The sequence below is a fragment of the Theropithecus gelada genome, chromosome 16, assembly GCF_003255815.1.
Source record: "Theropithecus gelada isolate Dixy chromosome 16, Tgel_1.0, whole genome shotgun sequence".
In the NCBI taxonomy this organism is placed as follows: Eukaryota; Metazoa; Chordata; class Mammalia; order Primates; family Cercopithecidae; genus Theropithecus; species Theropithecus gelada.
Window position 1 is genome coordinate 25795359 of NC_037684.1, and position 14698 is coordinate 25810056.

The 14698-nt window shown below is 50.9% G+C and overlaps 1 protein-coding gene across 2 annotated transcripts; it reads left to right on the forward strand.

Annotated features, from left to right (window-relative positions):
- The first annotated feature begins 8055 nt into the window (after positions 1 to 8055).
- Positions 8056 to 14162, forward strand: PRR15L (proline rich 15 like). Of its 2 annotated transcripts, none has more exons than XM_025363275.1 (2): positions 8056 to 8498; positions 12864 to 14162. In XM_025363275.1, exon 2 carries the CDS (start codon positions 12896 to 12898, stop codon positions 13205 to 13207), a length of 312 nt encoding a protein of 103 aa, XP_025219060.1. In that variant the 5' UTR covers positions 8056 to 8498; positions 12864 to 12895; the 3' UTR covers positions 13208 to 14162. The 2 variants fall into 2 exon arrangements, with proteins under 2 accessions (XP_025219060.1, XP_025219059.1); XM_025363274.1 differs by having other exon boundaries at positions 12867 to 14162.
- The last annotated feature ends 536 nt before the right edge of the window (positions 14163 to 14698 follow it).

Genomic DNA, 14698 nt, shown 5'->3' on the forward strand with positions numbered 1-14698 from the left:
GTGTTGCTTTTTTCAGTCTGTCTCCCCACCTAATCTGCGAGTACCTGTGGGCAGGGAAGCCAAAGCAGACTTATTCATCTCTATAACCCCAGCATCTGGCGTGACACTTGACATTGAGTGTCAGGAGCTTAATGGATGCTTATAATAAAGGAAGGCTGTGTGCAGGAAGGCATTTGATGATGGTGGTAGTTGTGATAAGTGGGGACCATGATTGCTTGGTCTTGGGACAAGAGGTTTGAGGTCCCCAGATCCTTCTCTCATCCTTTCCTCTACAGCTCAGGACTTGGAGTCAACATCCCCTGAGCCTCTTGGGAGTGAAGGGAGGAAATCAGGGAGAAGAAATTAGGGGTGGTCAGCTTCACAAGTTTGGTACAGACCAGTGAAAATCTATGTGGGGCCAGTCACCTGGGTCATGCTCTGGGGCCACTCATTGCACCCTTAACCCTGGCCACCCATGCCCTCCTGGCCACCTCATCCCTCCACCTTTGTTAGTCTTCTGGGAAAAAGAACTCCCTGGGTGGCTTCATGAAATGGGTCCTGTGTGTCATCTCCTAAGGATGCCACTGTACTTCATTATTTCATCACGCTTATCATGGAAGGGAGTGGGAATCTAATCTGCTAAGAGAAGGAAAACCAAGGACACTACCAAACCACCCATCCATTTGCCTCTTTTCCCATGGAGTTCAACGTTATGCACCCTGAGCACCTTATCACGAAGACACAGTCCTAGGCCTCAAAGAAAGTAGCAGTATGTTGAGTGAGGGGCCTGCCACTTTCCAAATCCCATGGCAGCATCTCCAGAGTGTGTCATCACAGAGTGTGAGAGTACTGTGCTCATGCATAGAAGGTGCTCAGAAAATCTATACAAAGCAAATAAGAGGCACCTGTAATCCCAGCACTTTGGGAGGCCAAGGCAGGCAGATCACATGAGGTCAAGAGTTCGAGACCAGAGCCAGGCATGGTGGCTTATGCCTGTAATCCCAGCACTTTGAGAGGCCGAGGCAGGCGGATCACCTGAGGTCAGGAGTTCGAGACCAGCCTGAAAAACATGGAGAAACCCTGTCTCTACTAAAAATACAAAATTAGCCGGGCGTGGTGGTACATGCCTGTAATCCCAGCTACTAGGGAGGCTGAGGCAGGAGATTCGCTTGAACCTGGGAGGTGGAGGTTGTGGTGAGCCGAGATCATGCCATTGCACTCCAGCCTGGGCAACAAGAGCAAAACCCAGTCTCAAAAAAAATAATAATAACAAAGCAAATAAGAGGTCCACTCAGAGATGCTCAGAGTGCTAAGGGAACAGAAAGAAGGAGAAGGAGTACCCGACTCAGCATGGGAAAAGGCAAGGGAGAAGGACAGAACACCACCAGAGCAGGCTCTTAGGAGAAGTAACACTTGAGCTGAGTCTTGCAGGATGGCATGAATTGTAATAGAAGGAAGAGGAGAGAAAAGAGGAAGGGAAGTGACAGGTGTCATTCTGGGGAAAAGGAAAAGCAAGGACAAAGCCCAGAGGTGAGAGAATGGCTGTTCCAGAAGGAAGAAGTTTATTATGGGAACATGGATGTTTATGGGATGAGTGGAGAGAAATTAGGTTGAAGAGATGGGCAAAGAGAGATCTTGAAGAACCTTCAGGTCCATCATAAAGGGTTGAAATGTAATCCCGTAGGTTAGGATTCCCAACCAATGGGCAAGCAGGTCCCTGGAAAGCTGTAGAATTATGCAAAGGTGGAAAGATCGCTTGAGCCAAGGAGTTTGAGGCATCAGTGAGCTATGACTGTGCAACTGTATTCCAGTCTGGGTGACAGAGGGAGACCCTGTGTATAAAAATAATAAATAGGCCGGGCGCGGTGGCTCAAGCCTGTAATCCCAGCACTTTGGGAGGCCGAGGCGGGTGGATCACGAGGTCAGGAGATTGAGACTATCCTGGCTAACATGGTGAAACCCCGTCTCTACTAAAAATACAAAAAACTAGCCGGGCGTGGTGGCGGGCGCCTGTAGTCTCAGCTACTTGGGAGGCTGAGGTGGGAAAATGGCGTGAACTCGGGAGGCGGAGCTTGCAGTGAGCCGAGATCACGCCACTGCACTCCAGCCTGGGAGCACAGCGAGACTCCGTCTCAAAAAAAAAAAAAATAAATAAATAAATAAATAAATAAATAGAATTATGCAAAGGGGCCAGGGATCCATAAATACATTGATTTTTTTTTAAGTCAGTGGATACTAGAAAGACAACTCTCATGTGATGAGATGGAGAAGTTTTTCTACATTGAAAAAAATGATCATTTTGGCTGGGCATGGTAGCTCACGTCCTGTAATCCCAGCATTTTGGGAGGTAGAAGCAGGAGGATCACTTGAGTCCAGGAGTTCGAAACCAACCTGGACAACATAGTGAGACCCTGACTCAGAAAAAAAAAAAAAAGAGAAAGACAGAGAGAGGAAGGAAGGAAGGGAAGAAGGAAGGAAAGATCATTTCAGAGAACATGATCAATAAATATATGAAAAGATGTCCAACCTTACTAGGAACAAGGTGTCTAGTTTCCCAGAGCTGTTGTAACAAATCATCACAAATTGGGTGGCTTAAAACATAGAAATTTACTCTCTCACAGGGCTGGCACAGTGGCTTACGCCTGTAATCCCAGCACTTTGGGAGGCTGAGGCGGGTGGATCACCTGACGTCAGGAGATAGAGACCATTCTGGCTAACACAGTGAAACCCTGTCTCTACTAAAAATACAAAAAATTAGCTGGGCGTGGTGGCGGGCGCCTGTAGTGCCAGCTACTCAGGAGGCTGAGGCAGGAGAATGGCGTGAACCCTGGGAGGTGGAGGGTGCAGTGAGCCGAGATCACACCAGTGCACTCCAGCCTGGGCGACAGAGCAAGACTCCGTTCCCCCTACCCCTGCAAAAAAAAAGAAAGAAAGAAATTTACTCTGTCACAGTTCTGGAGGCTTGAAGTCTGAAATCCAGGTGTCAGCATGGTTGGTTCCTTGCAGAGGAGATGCTGTGCCTCTTTCCTGGCTTCTGTGGCTGCTGGCAGGCCCTGGTGTCCTTGGCTTGCAGGTACCTCCATTGTCACATGGTCTCCATTGTCACATGACATTCTTCCTGTAAGAACACTGCTCCTCAGCCTTAGGACCTACACTAACCCAGGATGACTACATCTGAAAACCATATCTGGAAACCTTATTTCCAATGCAGGTCACATTCTGGGGTTCTGAGTGAATGTGAATTTTCGGGGACACTATTAAATCCAGTACACTAGGGAAATGCTAATATAAAGGACACGGGCCAGGTGCAATGGTGCACACCTGTAATCCCAGCACTTTGGGAGGCCGAGGTGGGTGGATCACTTTAGGTCAGGAGTTCCAGACCAACTTGTCCAACATGGTGAAACCCCATCTCTACTAAAAATGCAAAAATTAGCTGGGTGTAGTGGTGCACACCTGTAAGTCCAGGTACTTAGGAGGCTGAGGTGGGAGAATCACTTGGACCTGGGAGGTGAAGGTTGCAGTGAGCCAAGATGGCACCACTGCACTCCAGCCTGGGAAACAGACCGAGACTCCATCTCTAAATAAATGAACAAATAAATAACATGAGGAAGACCACTTCACTTCCATCATACTGGCAAAAATGGAAATGTCTGTGTCATGGGTTGCATTCTACAGAAGTAGGTGGTGTTTGGGGGGGCAAGATGTTTATTAGGAATCATTTCCTGTGAGAGGAACCAGATGGAAGCAGGACTGGGCAGAGGCAGAAATTCAACTTCACTGCAGGCCCAGCAAAGCTTCAGTCAATGTGGTGGGGGCCTCTGAGTGAATATTGCCCCGAGAATGTCCTTCATGGGGCTGAAATGGCTGGGCTTTATATTTCTAGAAGTGCACTGCCCCAGAATGGTAGCCCTCGGGCAAGTTGACTTTCTATCGCTGAGACAGACCTTGAAGGAGCTGATGGCCAACTGCTGACCACACTTCTGTGACCCGGCAGCAAGTCCTTCCCTGAAAAAGGATGTGGGAAGCACACTTACGTCTGACAATACAGAGAGGTGATCTGAATGAAGAATGTGGAAGGCTGAAAGATGATCCCTGCAAAGATAACCATGTCAAATCTCGAGAAGCTATGAGTGTGACCTTATTTGGAAAAAGACTCTTTACACACGTGATTATGTTAAACATCTTGAGATGAGAGAATCCTGGATCATCGGGGTGGACCCTAAATGCCATCCCAAGTATCCTTATAAGAGAGAGGTGGAGGGAGTTTAGCCAAACCCACAGAAGTGAAAACAAAGGAGGCAGAGATTGGAGTGATGTGGCCACAAGCCCAGGAGTGCCTGCAGTCACCAGGAGCTTGGAGCAATCAAGGACAGGTTCTCCCTGGAGCCTCCAGAGGGATCACAGCACTGGCAACTCCTTGGTCTTGACCAGTTAAACTCATTTCTGACTTCTGCCTTACTGGATAGGTCAGAAGAATCCATTTCTGTTGTTTCAAGCCATGGAGTTCATGGTAATTCATGGTAGCTACAGGAAACAAATGCAAACATCAACAGGAAAATTGCTGAGGGGGTGCAAATGGGTGTACTGGGTTAGAGAATCCACCTTAAGGGGCGGCTGTGGGGATCAAAATTTCACACCTATGGAACATTTGGAAGAGTGCCTGGAACACAGTCCCCCTAATATTGGCTGCTCACACCCCGACTCCCTGCTGAGATCTCCTTGAAGGGAACGCCTCGCATGAAAACAAGAGAGAGCCCCCTCCAATGGCAGCCCCACCACCCACCTCAGATCAGAATGCAGCTTCTGCCTGCCCCGCCTCCCCACGGCACCTGGTATAGCCCGCCAGAGACTGATCTTTGGTTTTGCCCCACTTGTCACCTCGACCAGGCTGGACATCCCCAGGATCTCCAATCTCCTGGCCTTCCAGAGAAGGGGGAACACTGAGGATAATGGCAGCACCTCTCTTCTCCCTGTTTTGGGGAAGAAATATCTCTGAAGCCTAGATCTACTTGCTGGGCAGAGGTCAGTAAAATGGGATGGATATGCCAGGCTGATTGGATTTGTAATTCAATGGGGCCCCATGGCTGTGCACCCCAAAAGGGCACCAAGGTCGTTGGGGCTCCCTTAGGTGAATTTAACTTGCTTTACTCAACGAGAACACATTTCTGAAAACGTGCACACTGCATGTATATGGCATGTTACACTTAAACCTAGTTTTAGGAAGGTGTGCTTAAAAGTGAATTTTTTTTTTTCTTTTTTTTTGAGACAGAGTTTCACTCTTGTTACCCAGGCTGGAGTGCAATGGCGCAATCTCAGCCTCACCTTCCAGGTTGAAGCGATTCTCCTGTCTCAGCCTCCCGAGTAGCTGGGATTACATGCATGCGCCACCATGCCTGGCTAATTTTGTATTTTTAGTAGAGATGGGGTTTCTCCATGTTGGTCAGGTTGGTCTCGAACTTCCAACCTCAGGTGATCCACCTGCCTCAGTCTCCCAAAGTGCTGGGATTACAGGCATGAGCCACTGTGCCTGGCCAAAGGTGAAAATTTTTATAAAGCAATAAAGTGGCCTGTACGTGAGGAGTTATATTTGTAGCTCACAGTCTTATCTCAAACTCTCCTCCCAGTCCTGCTCCTCCCAGAAATAAATGCCCTTAAGGCCAGAGGTTGCGCCCCAGGCTGGCCCCTCCCTGGTAATGCGCTAGGGCCTCATACCTGCACCTGGTCCTGGTGGTGCTTGGGAAGGGAGAGCCACAGGTGGGCCTGCCATGGCACTTATGGGGGCTCCTTCTTCAGTGTGGGGTTAAGAGAACAAGAATCTGCTCCCCTGGGCTCAGACATCAGAGAGGTACGGGGAATGAGTGCCTCCAGGGCAAGTCCTTTCCTCTATGGAGGGGGAGCGGGGACCTGACTCTGAGTTACTGTCCCCCAGACCAAAGCCCATCCCACTAACCTTCTGGTCTCTTCCCAACACCTGAGCTGGAAGGAGTTTTTGTCTTCTGAACCAGATATCCACTCTGAGTGGACCAGGCTTTTATAGAAAGTGACAGATCTAGGAAGCTGTGGGCACCTTTCTGGGACAGCTGTGTGTACTTTGCACTAGAGGCAGGGGACCTTGCAAAATTATATCCTTCAATTCCAATCAACCGCCAGGGAGATGATGACATGACAGCAAGTCAGCTGTAGCTGAAACCACAAGAAGGCAAATAAATGGGTTTTCCTGCACGTTTACCTGCCCCAGGGAGCGTGGGACAAAACAAGGGGCTACATTACCAGTTTCTTTGGGTAAAAACAATGTTTCTGTTTCTCATTTGTGTTTTCAAGCTTGCATAAGTACCTACTATATGTCAGGGCTGGATCAGTGATACATAATTCTGGAATCTAAGAGCTAAAAGTCTATAAGTGGAAATCAATCATGGTATATATATCGTGTTAAATAGAAGTATATGAGCAGGTTCTACAGGAACACAGAAGGGGAAACAAGAAAACTCCGGGTGGGGTGGGAGGTGTGATCATTAATTCAGGTTTTGAGGGATGAATAGGAGTTTATCTTGGGTCGCACAGGCGATGGGAAGACATTGTCACCCAAGAGCACACCCAGCACTCCTAATCTCACCCTTCTAAGGCAGCCTCGTGCCTACAAAGGCAGGCAGAGAAGGGCCTAGTGTTCGGGGAGGGTTGGCAGGGGTGGGTGGGCACGAAAGGAGGCTGCAGAGGCCCCATCCTAGGAGAGCCAGGCCAAGCGGGTTCTGCTGTGGGCTGTGGGGAGGCTTTGGAGGACTGTCTACCCAAGGACTCTTTAAGGGAAAGGGGGCTATTTCAGATGGAGGAGAATACAAACCCAAGAGGCCATCAGAAGCTGGAGCGAGTAGAAGCAGGATTGGAGATGGGGGACAGCTTTAAGAGTTGGTAAGCTGAGATTTCAAATGTAACTTAGAGGGAGAGCCAGGGAAAGGGGGATTTTATGCTTTTTCTCTACCCGTGCCTCACTCTGCCTGACACGCACACCTCTGGTACATGGAGGAAGGTAGCTGGTGGGTGAATTGGGCACCTAAGCTGGTAGCACTGGGCCCAGGAAGTGGCAGAGACACTGAGTATGCAGCAGACGTTTTCCACTCTCCAGAGATGCCCATCCGAGGGGAGAGAATGCCGGCGCAAACAGGACAGGCCACCTCCGGGTGGCTGCAAAACAACGCTCCCCAAGCACGGAGCCATCTGCCAAGAGCAGCCCCTCAGCTGGGGCTGCACACAGGCTTGGCCAATGGTGGGTTTGCAGGGGGAGTGAGACTGCAGATCAGTGAGGACAATGGCCCCTGTGTGCACACACTCTACCCTTGTCCCCAACCATGTGCCCATCCCCTGCCGCCTTGCCTTTCCTTCTCTTCCAGCCTCACTAGGGACCCATCTCTCCTTTCCTTGAGAACTTGCTCCAGCTTTTGCCAACTTCATAATACCCAGGAAGGCCTTTCAATAGGCTGCTGGACATCTGGGAGGAGTTGAAGCCAGTGGCACTTTGCTAATGGGGAGACTGTCACAGGTCTCTTTGAGAGTCTGATAAAAGTATAATCTATGCAGAAGAAGCAATGCCCCTCTGCCCACAAACATGGAATTCTGCATAAGATCTCAAGGGCCTTGAAGCCCACCTCCAAGCAAAGTGGGAGAGGAATGACGGTGTTTGAGGTTGTGGTGGGTCTGGAGAGCCTGGCCCGAGGAGAGGCTGGTGCCCGTTTTTTTCTCCCTAGGAAGATTTTGAGGAGGGGCTCTTCAGGTCAGGAGGAAGCCACAGCCCCCAACCCAGTCCCCACTTTGTGGCTTCAGGCAGGGGAGGGACAGCCTGGGAACCGGTCTGCCAACCAGTTTAACCAGGGACTGGTTTCGACTCAGGGAGTTCAAAGGAAGCTGGGGTGCACCCCGTCCTACCCAGCCTGCCAATGGAAGCAGCAGCCCTTAACTCTTTCCTGGTTGTGCCCTGGGCAACATCCAGGTGGTGGTCCATACTGCAGAGGGGTCTGAGCCTCCTCAGAAGATGAAATGGGTAGGGTGACCTTGGCTATAGCTGGGGAGTGCAACCAGACACCCAAGAGTGGGGAAACAGAGAGACAGCCTCCTGTGCTCCCTGACCCCAGATCTCCCTTGGGATTCCCTCCTCCTGCGTGGCGGTCCCTGGAGGACCCTGGCTTCTGGGTGGATGCAGGGGCGCTGGGATTGGATTTCTGGCATAATGAATATTCATCAGCCTGAGCCAGCCTCTGCTTCTGTTTACTTAGCCGGGAGGGGCTGGGTTTCAGGTTCACCTTGACTCCAGGAGCTGCAGCAGAGCAGGTACCAGCTCCTGCACCTGTTTCTCTTGCACCTGACGTGCAGCTGCTCCTACCCACCTCTCCTGGCTGAGCCTTGCCTGATACAGCACCCCGGAGGCAACCCTTCCTCCCTGAGTCTCACCCTCCCAGGCAGCTCCTGCACTCAACTGCTTCTCTAGGAAAGGTCTCACCTCCAGCCTGGAGCAGTCAGGATTACAGGTACAGGCAGAGGGGTGGTGGGTGGGGAAACCAAGGCACAGACTCCAGTCAGGGCACCCAGTTCTGCCTCCATGGCTGACAAGCCCAGCGGGAAAGAGGAACCCAGGCCTCTAACCTGGTCTGCACTCAGGACTCATCCCACTGCCTCTTGGAGTCAATCCAGGCCTCCAAGAGAGCGACTGCTGAGTAGTTTTCTGTTAACTCTTGCCGAACTGGAGCCCACCCCTCTGACCCCCCAGTCTGGAGCATTTTTCCAGCTGTCTGGTAGGAACATCTCCCCATTCCTATCCGGGGTACCCCCGTCTCATCCTGCAGGCCCCCTAAGTGCCACTGGGGCCCTGCAGAGGGATGGGGGAGGGAGTTCTGGGTTTTTGTCTTACAACGTATTAGCTGACTTGCTTCCCCTACCTGTCCCCCTGCCCCTCCACCTCTGCCCCAGTCAATGGTTAACTTGACCCAGCTCAGGAGGGGCCTGGCTCAGTCTGGGCAGAGCCCTCCAGAGCAGCTCACTGAACCCAGCTGGGATGGAGGGGCCTGTCCTGGGACACCCATGTGCATGCTATAGCACTGGCCACCAAAGACCGGGGGTGGCAGGCTGTCCCATGAGGCCCTTCATGGCCCCAAAGCTGTGCAAACAGCAGAGGTGAAGCTGGCATCCTCAGGGGCTGATTTCCATCATCCCTGGATTGCAAGGCCCCAGGGCAAGGGCCCAGCCCTTAGCTTGGCCAGCTCAGGAACCTGCACGAGCAAACTGCAGGGCCCACCATGTGTCACCAAATGCTGGGTCTGTTTGAAGTCCCAAGCTACCTGCCCCTACTCCCCCAACCCCTTTCAGCCCTCTGTGATGAGGCACGGGCACGCGGTTGTAGGTATCTTGTTCTTTGCAACTTTGAGAATCTGGGAAGTTTGGATATCACATCACCTTTTTTGTTTGCTTGTTTTTAAAGCAAATCAGATTTTACACTATTTTTTATGATGACTATTTACAGGATCCTACAGCTGGGTTATTTTGTAAAACAAAGAATAGTCTGCTAATTTTTCTGTTTTGCAAACTCAGATTTCCATAAGTCCGGCTTGCCTAATGGGGCAAACACCTGCTTACTGGTGCCCACATGTCCTCCTGGGCAAAACAGACAGGAAGGCCTGGCAAAAACAGTATTCTCTTTTTTTGTTGTTTGTTTTTTGAGACAGAGTCTCACTCTGTCACCCAGGCTGGAATGCAGTGGCATAATCTCAGCTCACTGCAACCTCTGCCTCCTGAGTTCAAGGGAATCTCGTGCCTCAGCCTACCGAGTAGTTGGGACTACAGGCACACGACACGACATCCGCCTAATTTTTTGTGTTTTTGTATTTTTAGTAGACATGAGGTTTCCCCAAGTTGGTCAGGCTAGTCTTAAACTCCTGGCCTTAAGCAATCCTCCTGCCTCAGCCTCCCAAAGTGCTAGGATTATAGTTTGAGCCACTGCACCTGGCCTCTGGCAGAGTATTCTAGAGAGACCAGAATACAAGGCCAGAATGCAAGGGCATCAGAGCTGATGCTTTGATGGAGGTCCCAGGGCAGGGCACAAGGGCTGTTCCCATCTCTACAGTTTGCTGACAAGTTCCTCGTGATCTGCGGCTCCCTTTACGCCAAGGAGAGTTAAGCCCCAGGTTTGCCAACTTGAAATTCCTGTTAAAACAGGTGAATTTTAACGGGCACAGGCAGAAGCCCTTTTCTCTCCGGAGCTAGAAAATCTGGTGGTTATGACAGTCTCAGGAGCTGGATCTTCTGTTCTTCCATTCCCCAAGTTCCTTGGTAGCCCCAAATGGGCAGTGGTGGGGCTGTGGGCCTCATTCCAGACAAGGCAGTGACTGGGGCATCCACAGGCCAAGCAACTGCCCTGTTCCTCCTTCTCTGCTCTCCCCCACCTCCTTCCAGAAACCCATTCTGGAACACTAAGTTCTGTACAAGGCTGTGCTAAGCCCAGGTGGGGCAAGCTGCCAAAGCAAACCTCTCAGGCTGTCCCTAGGTGCGCTCACCTCTCCAGGGTGCCCTGGAAGTATTTATCAAGCCCCTCTCACCGCTCCTTCACTTTCTGAGCATGAGCTGCACAAGATCTACCCTCAGCTTCTCTTGCTACTTGAGCCCAGCTAAAGGGACAGAGCTGGCAATGTGGGAGCTGCTTCCCAGACAGAGAGGTGTTGGAAGGAACCCACCGGCTGTGTGCTGTGAGGGAGGGGGTGGGGACATGGAGGATCAGGACACCAGAGCACGAGGGGTATGGATGCAGGCATTCAGCTCATTGTAAAGCCTAGGCCCACATCATGCTCTCCTCTTTCCTAAATTTGATATGCCCCCCAACCCTTAAATAATCTATACTAATTACGGAAATTCCAGAAATGAGAAAACTAGAGAAGAGAAATCCTCTACTCCTACACAAAGAAAGGCACTATTGGGCTTGGCACGGTGGCTTACGCCTGTAATCCCAGCACTTTGGGAGACTGAGGCAGGTGGATCACCTGAGGTCAGGAGTTTGAGACCAGCCTGACCAACATGGAGAAACCCCGTCTCTACTAAAAACACAAAATTAGCCAGGCGTGGTGGTACATGCCTGTAATCCCAACTACTTGGGAGGCTGAAGCAGGAGAGTCGCTTGAACCTGGGAGGCGGAGGTTGCGGTGAGCCGAGATCATGCTATTTTACTCCAGCCTGGGCAACAGAGCAAGACTCTGTCTCAAAAAAAAAAAAAAAAAAAAAAAAAAAAAAAGTCACTATAAAAATTCAGTGAACACCCCTCCAGTTTTTAAAAGGAGGTGATACCCTCTAGCTTTCTGGTGTATACCAGCTGCGCCTTCCTTCCTGGGAGCTTTCACAGCCGGCAGCTAGGCGTCCCGAGAACCAGACCACTGACCTCGCCAGTCATCACCGTTCCTCTACCTGTTCTGTCATTGATCTTCCTTCATCTAGCAGACTGTCATCTGCTTCTATCTTACATACCCCAGCTATCAATGATGTCCAGGCAACCTTTTCTCCCAGAAGTTCTGCTAGCTCAGACAGCACCTTTGTGGAAATTAGTCAAAGGTGAGGCCCCCAGGGAAGGCAGCTCCATGGCAGGGCACATGGCCTGTGAGTGGAGAAGCCTGGATTTCAGCCCCAAGCCCTGCCCTGAAAGGTACAACCCATGATGACCATGTCTCCCTGTACTTCTGGGATCCTTCTAATTGCTTTCTGCCTTTTTAGCTCCCCTTCCAACTCCTGTCCTTGTGGAAGCTTGGTGGGGAAAGGGAACCATCCCTTAGTAATTATTTCCATTATCCTAAGTTTTACTTTGCAATGCATGGGTACCTCTGTGGGCAGGGACTAACAGTAGAGCTAAATACTAGGGCTGGATGGGATGGGTGAGGAGATGGAGGCCCAGAGAGGTGGTAGCTTACCAGAGGTCATGAGGCTAGGACAGCCCCCAGGACTTCCCACTCCCAGCCTGAGGCTCTGACTCCTGCCTTAGGAACAGCCCAGCAGCTACTTTAGCCCTGCTGGGCACCATTGGGAAGTTCAAATTGCTTGAAATGTCACTAATTATATTTAATTTTGTAATGAATTCCAAGCAAAATGCACAGGGCGTTTCTCTCCCTATGCTACCAGTCAATGGTCTGCCCACGCCTGGCTGCAGGGTCTGGTGGTGTAGTGGGAAGTTCGGGAAAAGCATCAAAGGCCTGGATGCTGTGTGACTCGGGCAAGCTGTCCACCTGCCTGTGGCCCTGAGGGGCCTGGCAGGAATTATCTCAAAGCTCCCGACAACCCTGCAGGGCAATGGTGTGTGCCTATCCCACTGCCTCTCTGTCTGGTGGGTGACTTCCCTGTCTTGACCTTGACTTTGACCCTCTTCTTGTCTCACACTCTCCAAAAGCATTGTGTCACCCCTACTGATCTCAGTCTTGGGTTTATTCAGCCCTACCTTAAATTCTTTCTTTAATTCTTCTTCTTTTTTTTTTTTTTTTCTTTAAGACAAGTCTCGCTCTGTCACCCAGGCTGGAGTGCAGTGGTGCGATCTCAGCTCACGGCAACCTCTGCCTCCCGGGTTCAAGTGGTTCTCCTGCCTCAGCCTCCCGAGTAGCTGGGATTACAAGTGTGTGCCACCACGCCCAGCTAATTTTTAGTAGAGATGGGATTTCACCACATTGGCCAGACTGGTCTTGAACTCCTGGCCTCAGGTGATCCACCTGCCTTGGCCTCCCAAAGTGCTGGGATTATAGGTATGAGGAACCGCGCCCAGCCCTTTCTTTAATTCTTAAAACAGCCCATGATTAGGAGTCTACAGCACGCTGGTCCAAAGGCACCCACCTCCTTTTCCCACTGACCCCTTTGTCTCCCCGACCCTGCTCCAGCAGAAAGCCCCACCCTCGGCTTAGGGAGCGCCATGACGACTGAAATTGGTTGGTGGAAGCTGACTTTCCTCCGGAAAAAGAAATCCACTCCCAAGGTGCTGTATGAGATCCCTGACACCTATGCCCAAACAGAGGGAGGCGCAGAACCCCCAAGGCCTGACGCTGGAGGCCCCAACAGCGACTTTAACACCCGCCTGGAAAAGATCGTGGACAAGAGTACAAAGGGCAAGCACGTCAAGGTCTCCAACTCGGGACGCTTCAAGGAGAAGAAGAAAGTGAGAGCCACGCTGGCAGAGAACCCTAACCTTTTTGATGATCACGAGGAAGGACGGTCATCAAAGTGAAGGGCTGAGGAGGGTGCTAACACCTCCTGGCTCCCTGCCATCAGCCAGATCTGAGACAGGACTTTGCCACGCTGGCCTCTTTGGCCATAGCTGAAGCCGTGGGGGTAGTTGATACCTGCTGGCAGGAAATGGCTGGTTTTTAGGTTTGTATTTATGTGCCTCCACTTTTGTAAGGCCTGGGAGATCCCAGGGTCCTCCCACCCTCCCCCCGACCACATATAAAGGCACTCTAGTTCAAGGGTGAAAACTCTCACCCAAGAGGAACAGCCCTCCTTGAAGCAGTGGCAGGGCCAGCAGAGAGGTGGGCATGGCAGAGAATGGAGTGAGCCAGACAGACTTCACCTCATCACTGGACACAGGGTCAAGGTCAAGTTTGAACTGCTCCTCCCTTTATGTTCTCTACCCGTGACTACTCCCTGGACCAATCCTGAGGAGGGCACATTTTCCAGAAGCCACGTGATAGGGGCTGGTTTCTGTGGAGCCAGAGGCAGAGACACTGAACTTGAGCTCACCTCCTAACACCGGCAGTAAACTTCCTGGAACTTTGCCCTCAAGTGTGGAGGGGGCAGAGGACACTGGCACTCTGTTAGGGTGCTGTAGAAGACTAGATTGATGGTAGTTTGGCCTTTTGGCTCCTGTTTTGGCCATGACTTGTGCAGGTGGCAAGTCACACACCCTCGAAGGGAAGCTACATGGGCCAAATTGGGGGAGTGGATGGGGAATTGTCTCCTCTCCCCCCCCTACTGTAATAGTATTTAAGACGTATCAGCTCCAGAGATGAGTCCTGGAGCCTTGAATTTTGTTTAACAAACTAATTGTAGGTTTCTCTCTTTGTAATAACAATGCTGGAAAAGCAGAGAACCTCTTTTATGCTCATGTCTTGCATTTATTGAGATGACTGTTTCTCATGCCTTTATCTTCCCTGATGTAAGTAAAGTGGACCTTTGTGCTCAAACTGTTCCTTTCAAGCTTCAGGAAGGGTTGCCAGGTGTGACAATATAGGAACTGGGTCACTAATTTTTACCATCAAACTAGCCTTAGTATGGGGATGGGGGAGCAGAAGGAGCTAGTTACACGTCAGTGGTCAGTTCTCTCCGGTTAACAGAGAGGCCATCAGGTGCTCTAAGAGAGTAGGGCAGACCTTTGGTGATTGACCCCAAAGAGTCAGTGGTTTGGTTTGGGATTAAGATTCAAACTCTGGCTCTACCCCTTAGTAGCTGGGTGACCTTGGGAACATCTGCTTGTACTCTGAGCCTGGGTTCCCTCTTCTGTAAAAGGGGGCTGAAATAATACCGATCACATAGGGACTGTCAGTATTAAGTGGCCTATGAGAGGCCCCATAGTAAGCACTCAGTTTAATACTGGCTTCCTTCCCCCTTACTTTATAAGGAACTCCACCATACCCTACAGCTTTGGTTTAAGAAAAAGGAGAAGGTGGGTATGGTGGCTCAGGCCTGTAATCCTAGCACTTTGGGAGGCTGAGGTGGGAGG

Bases quoted from the DNA above. Each gene is read 5' to 3' on its own strand.
- PRR15L (XM_025363275.1), top strand. From the start codon at position 12,896: ATGACGACTGAAATTGGTTGGTGGAAGCTGACTTTCCTCCGGAAAAAG.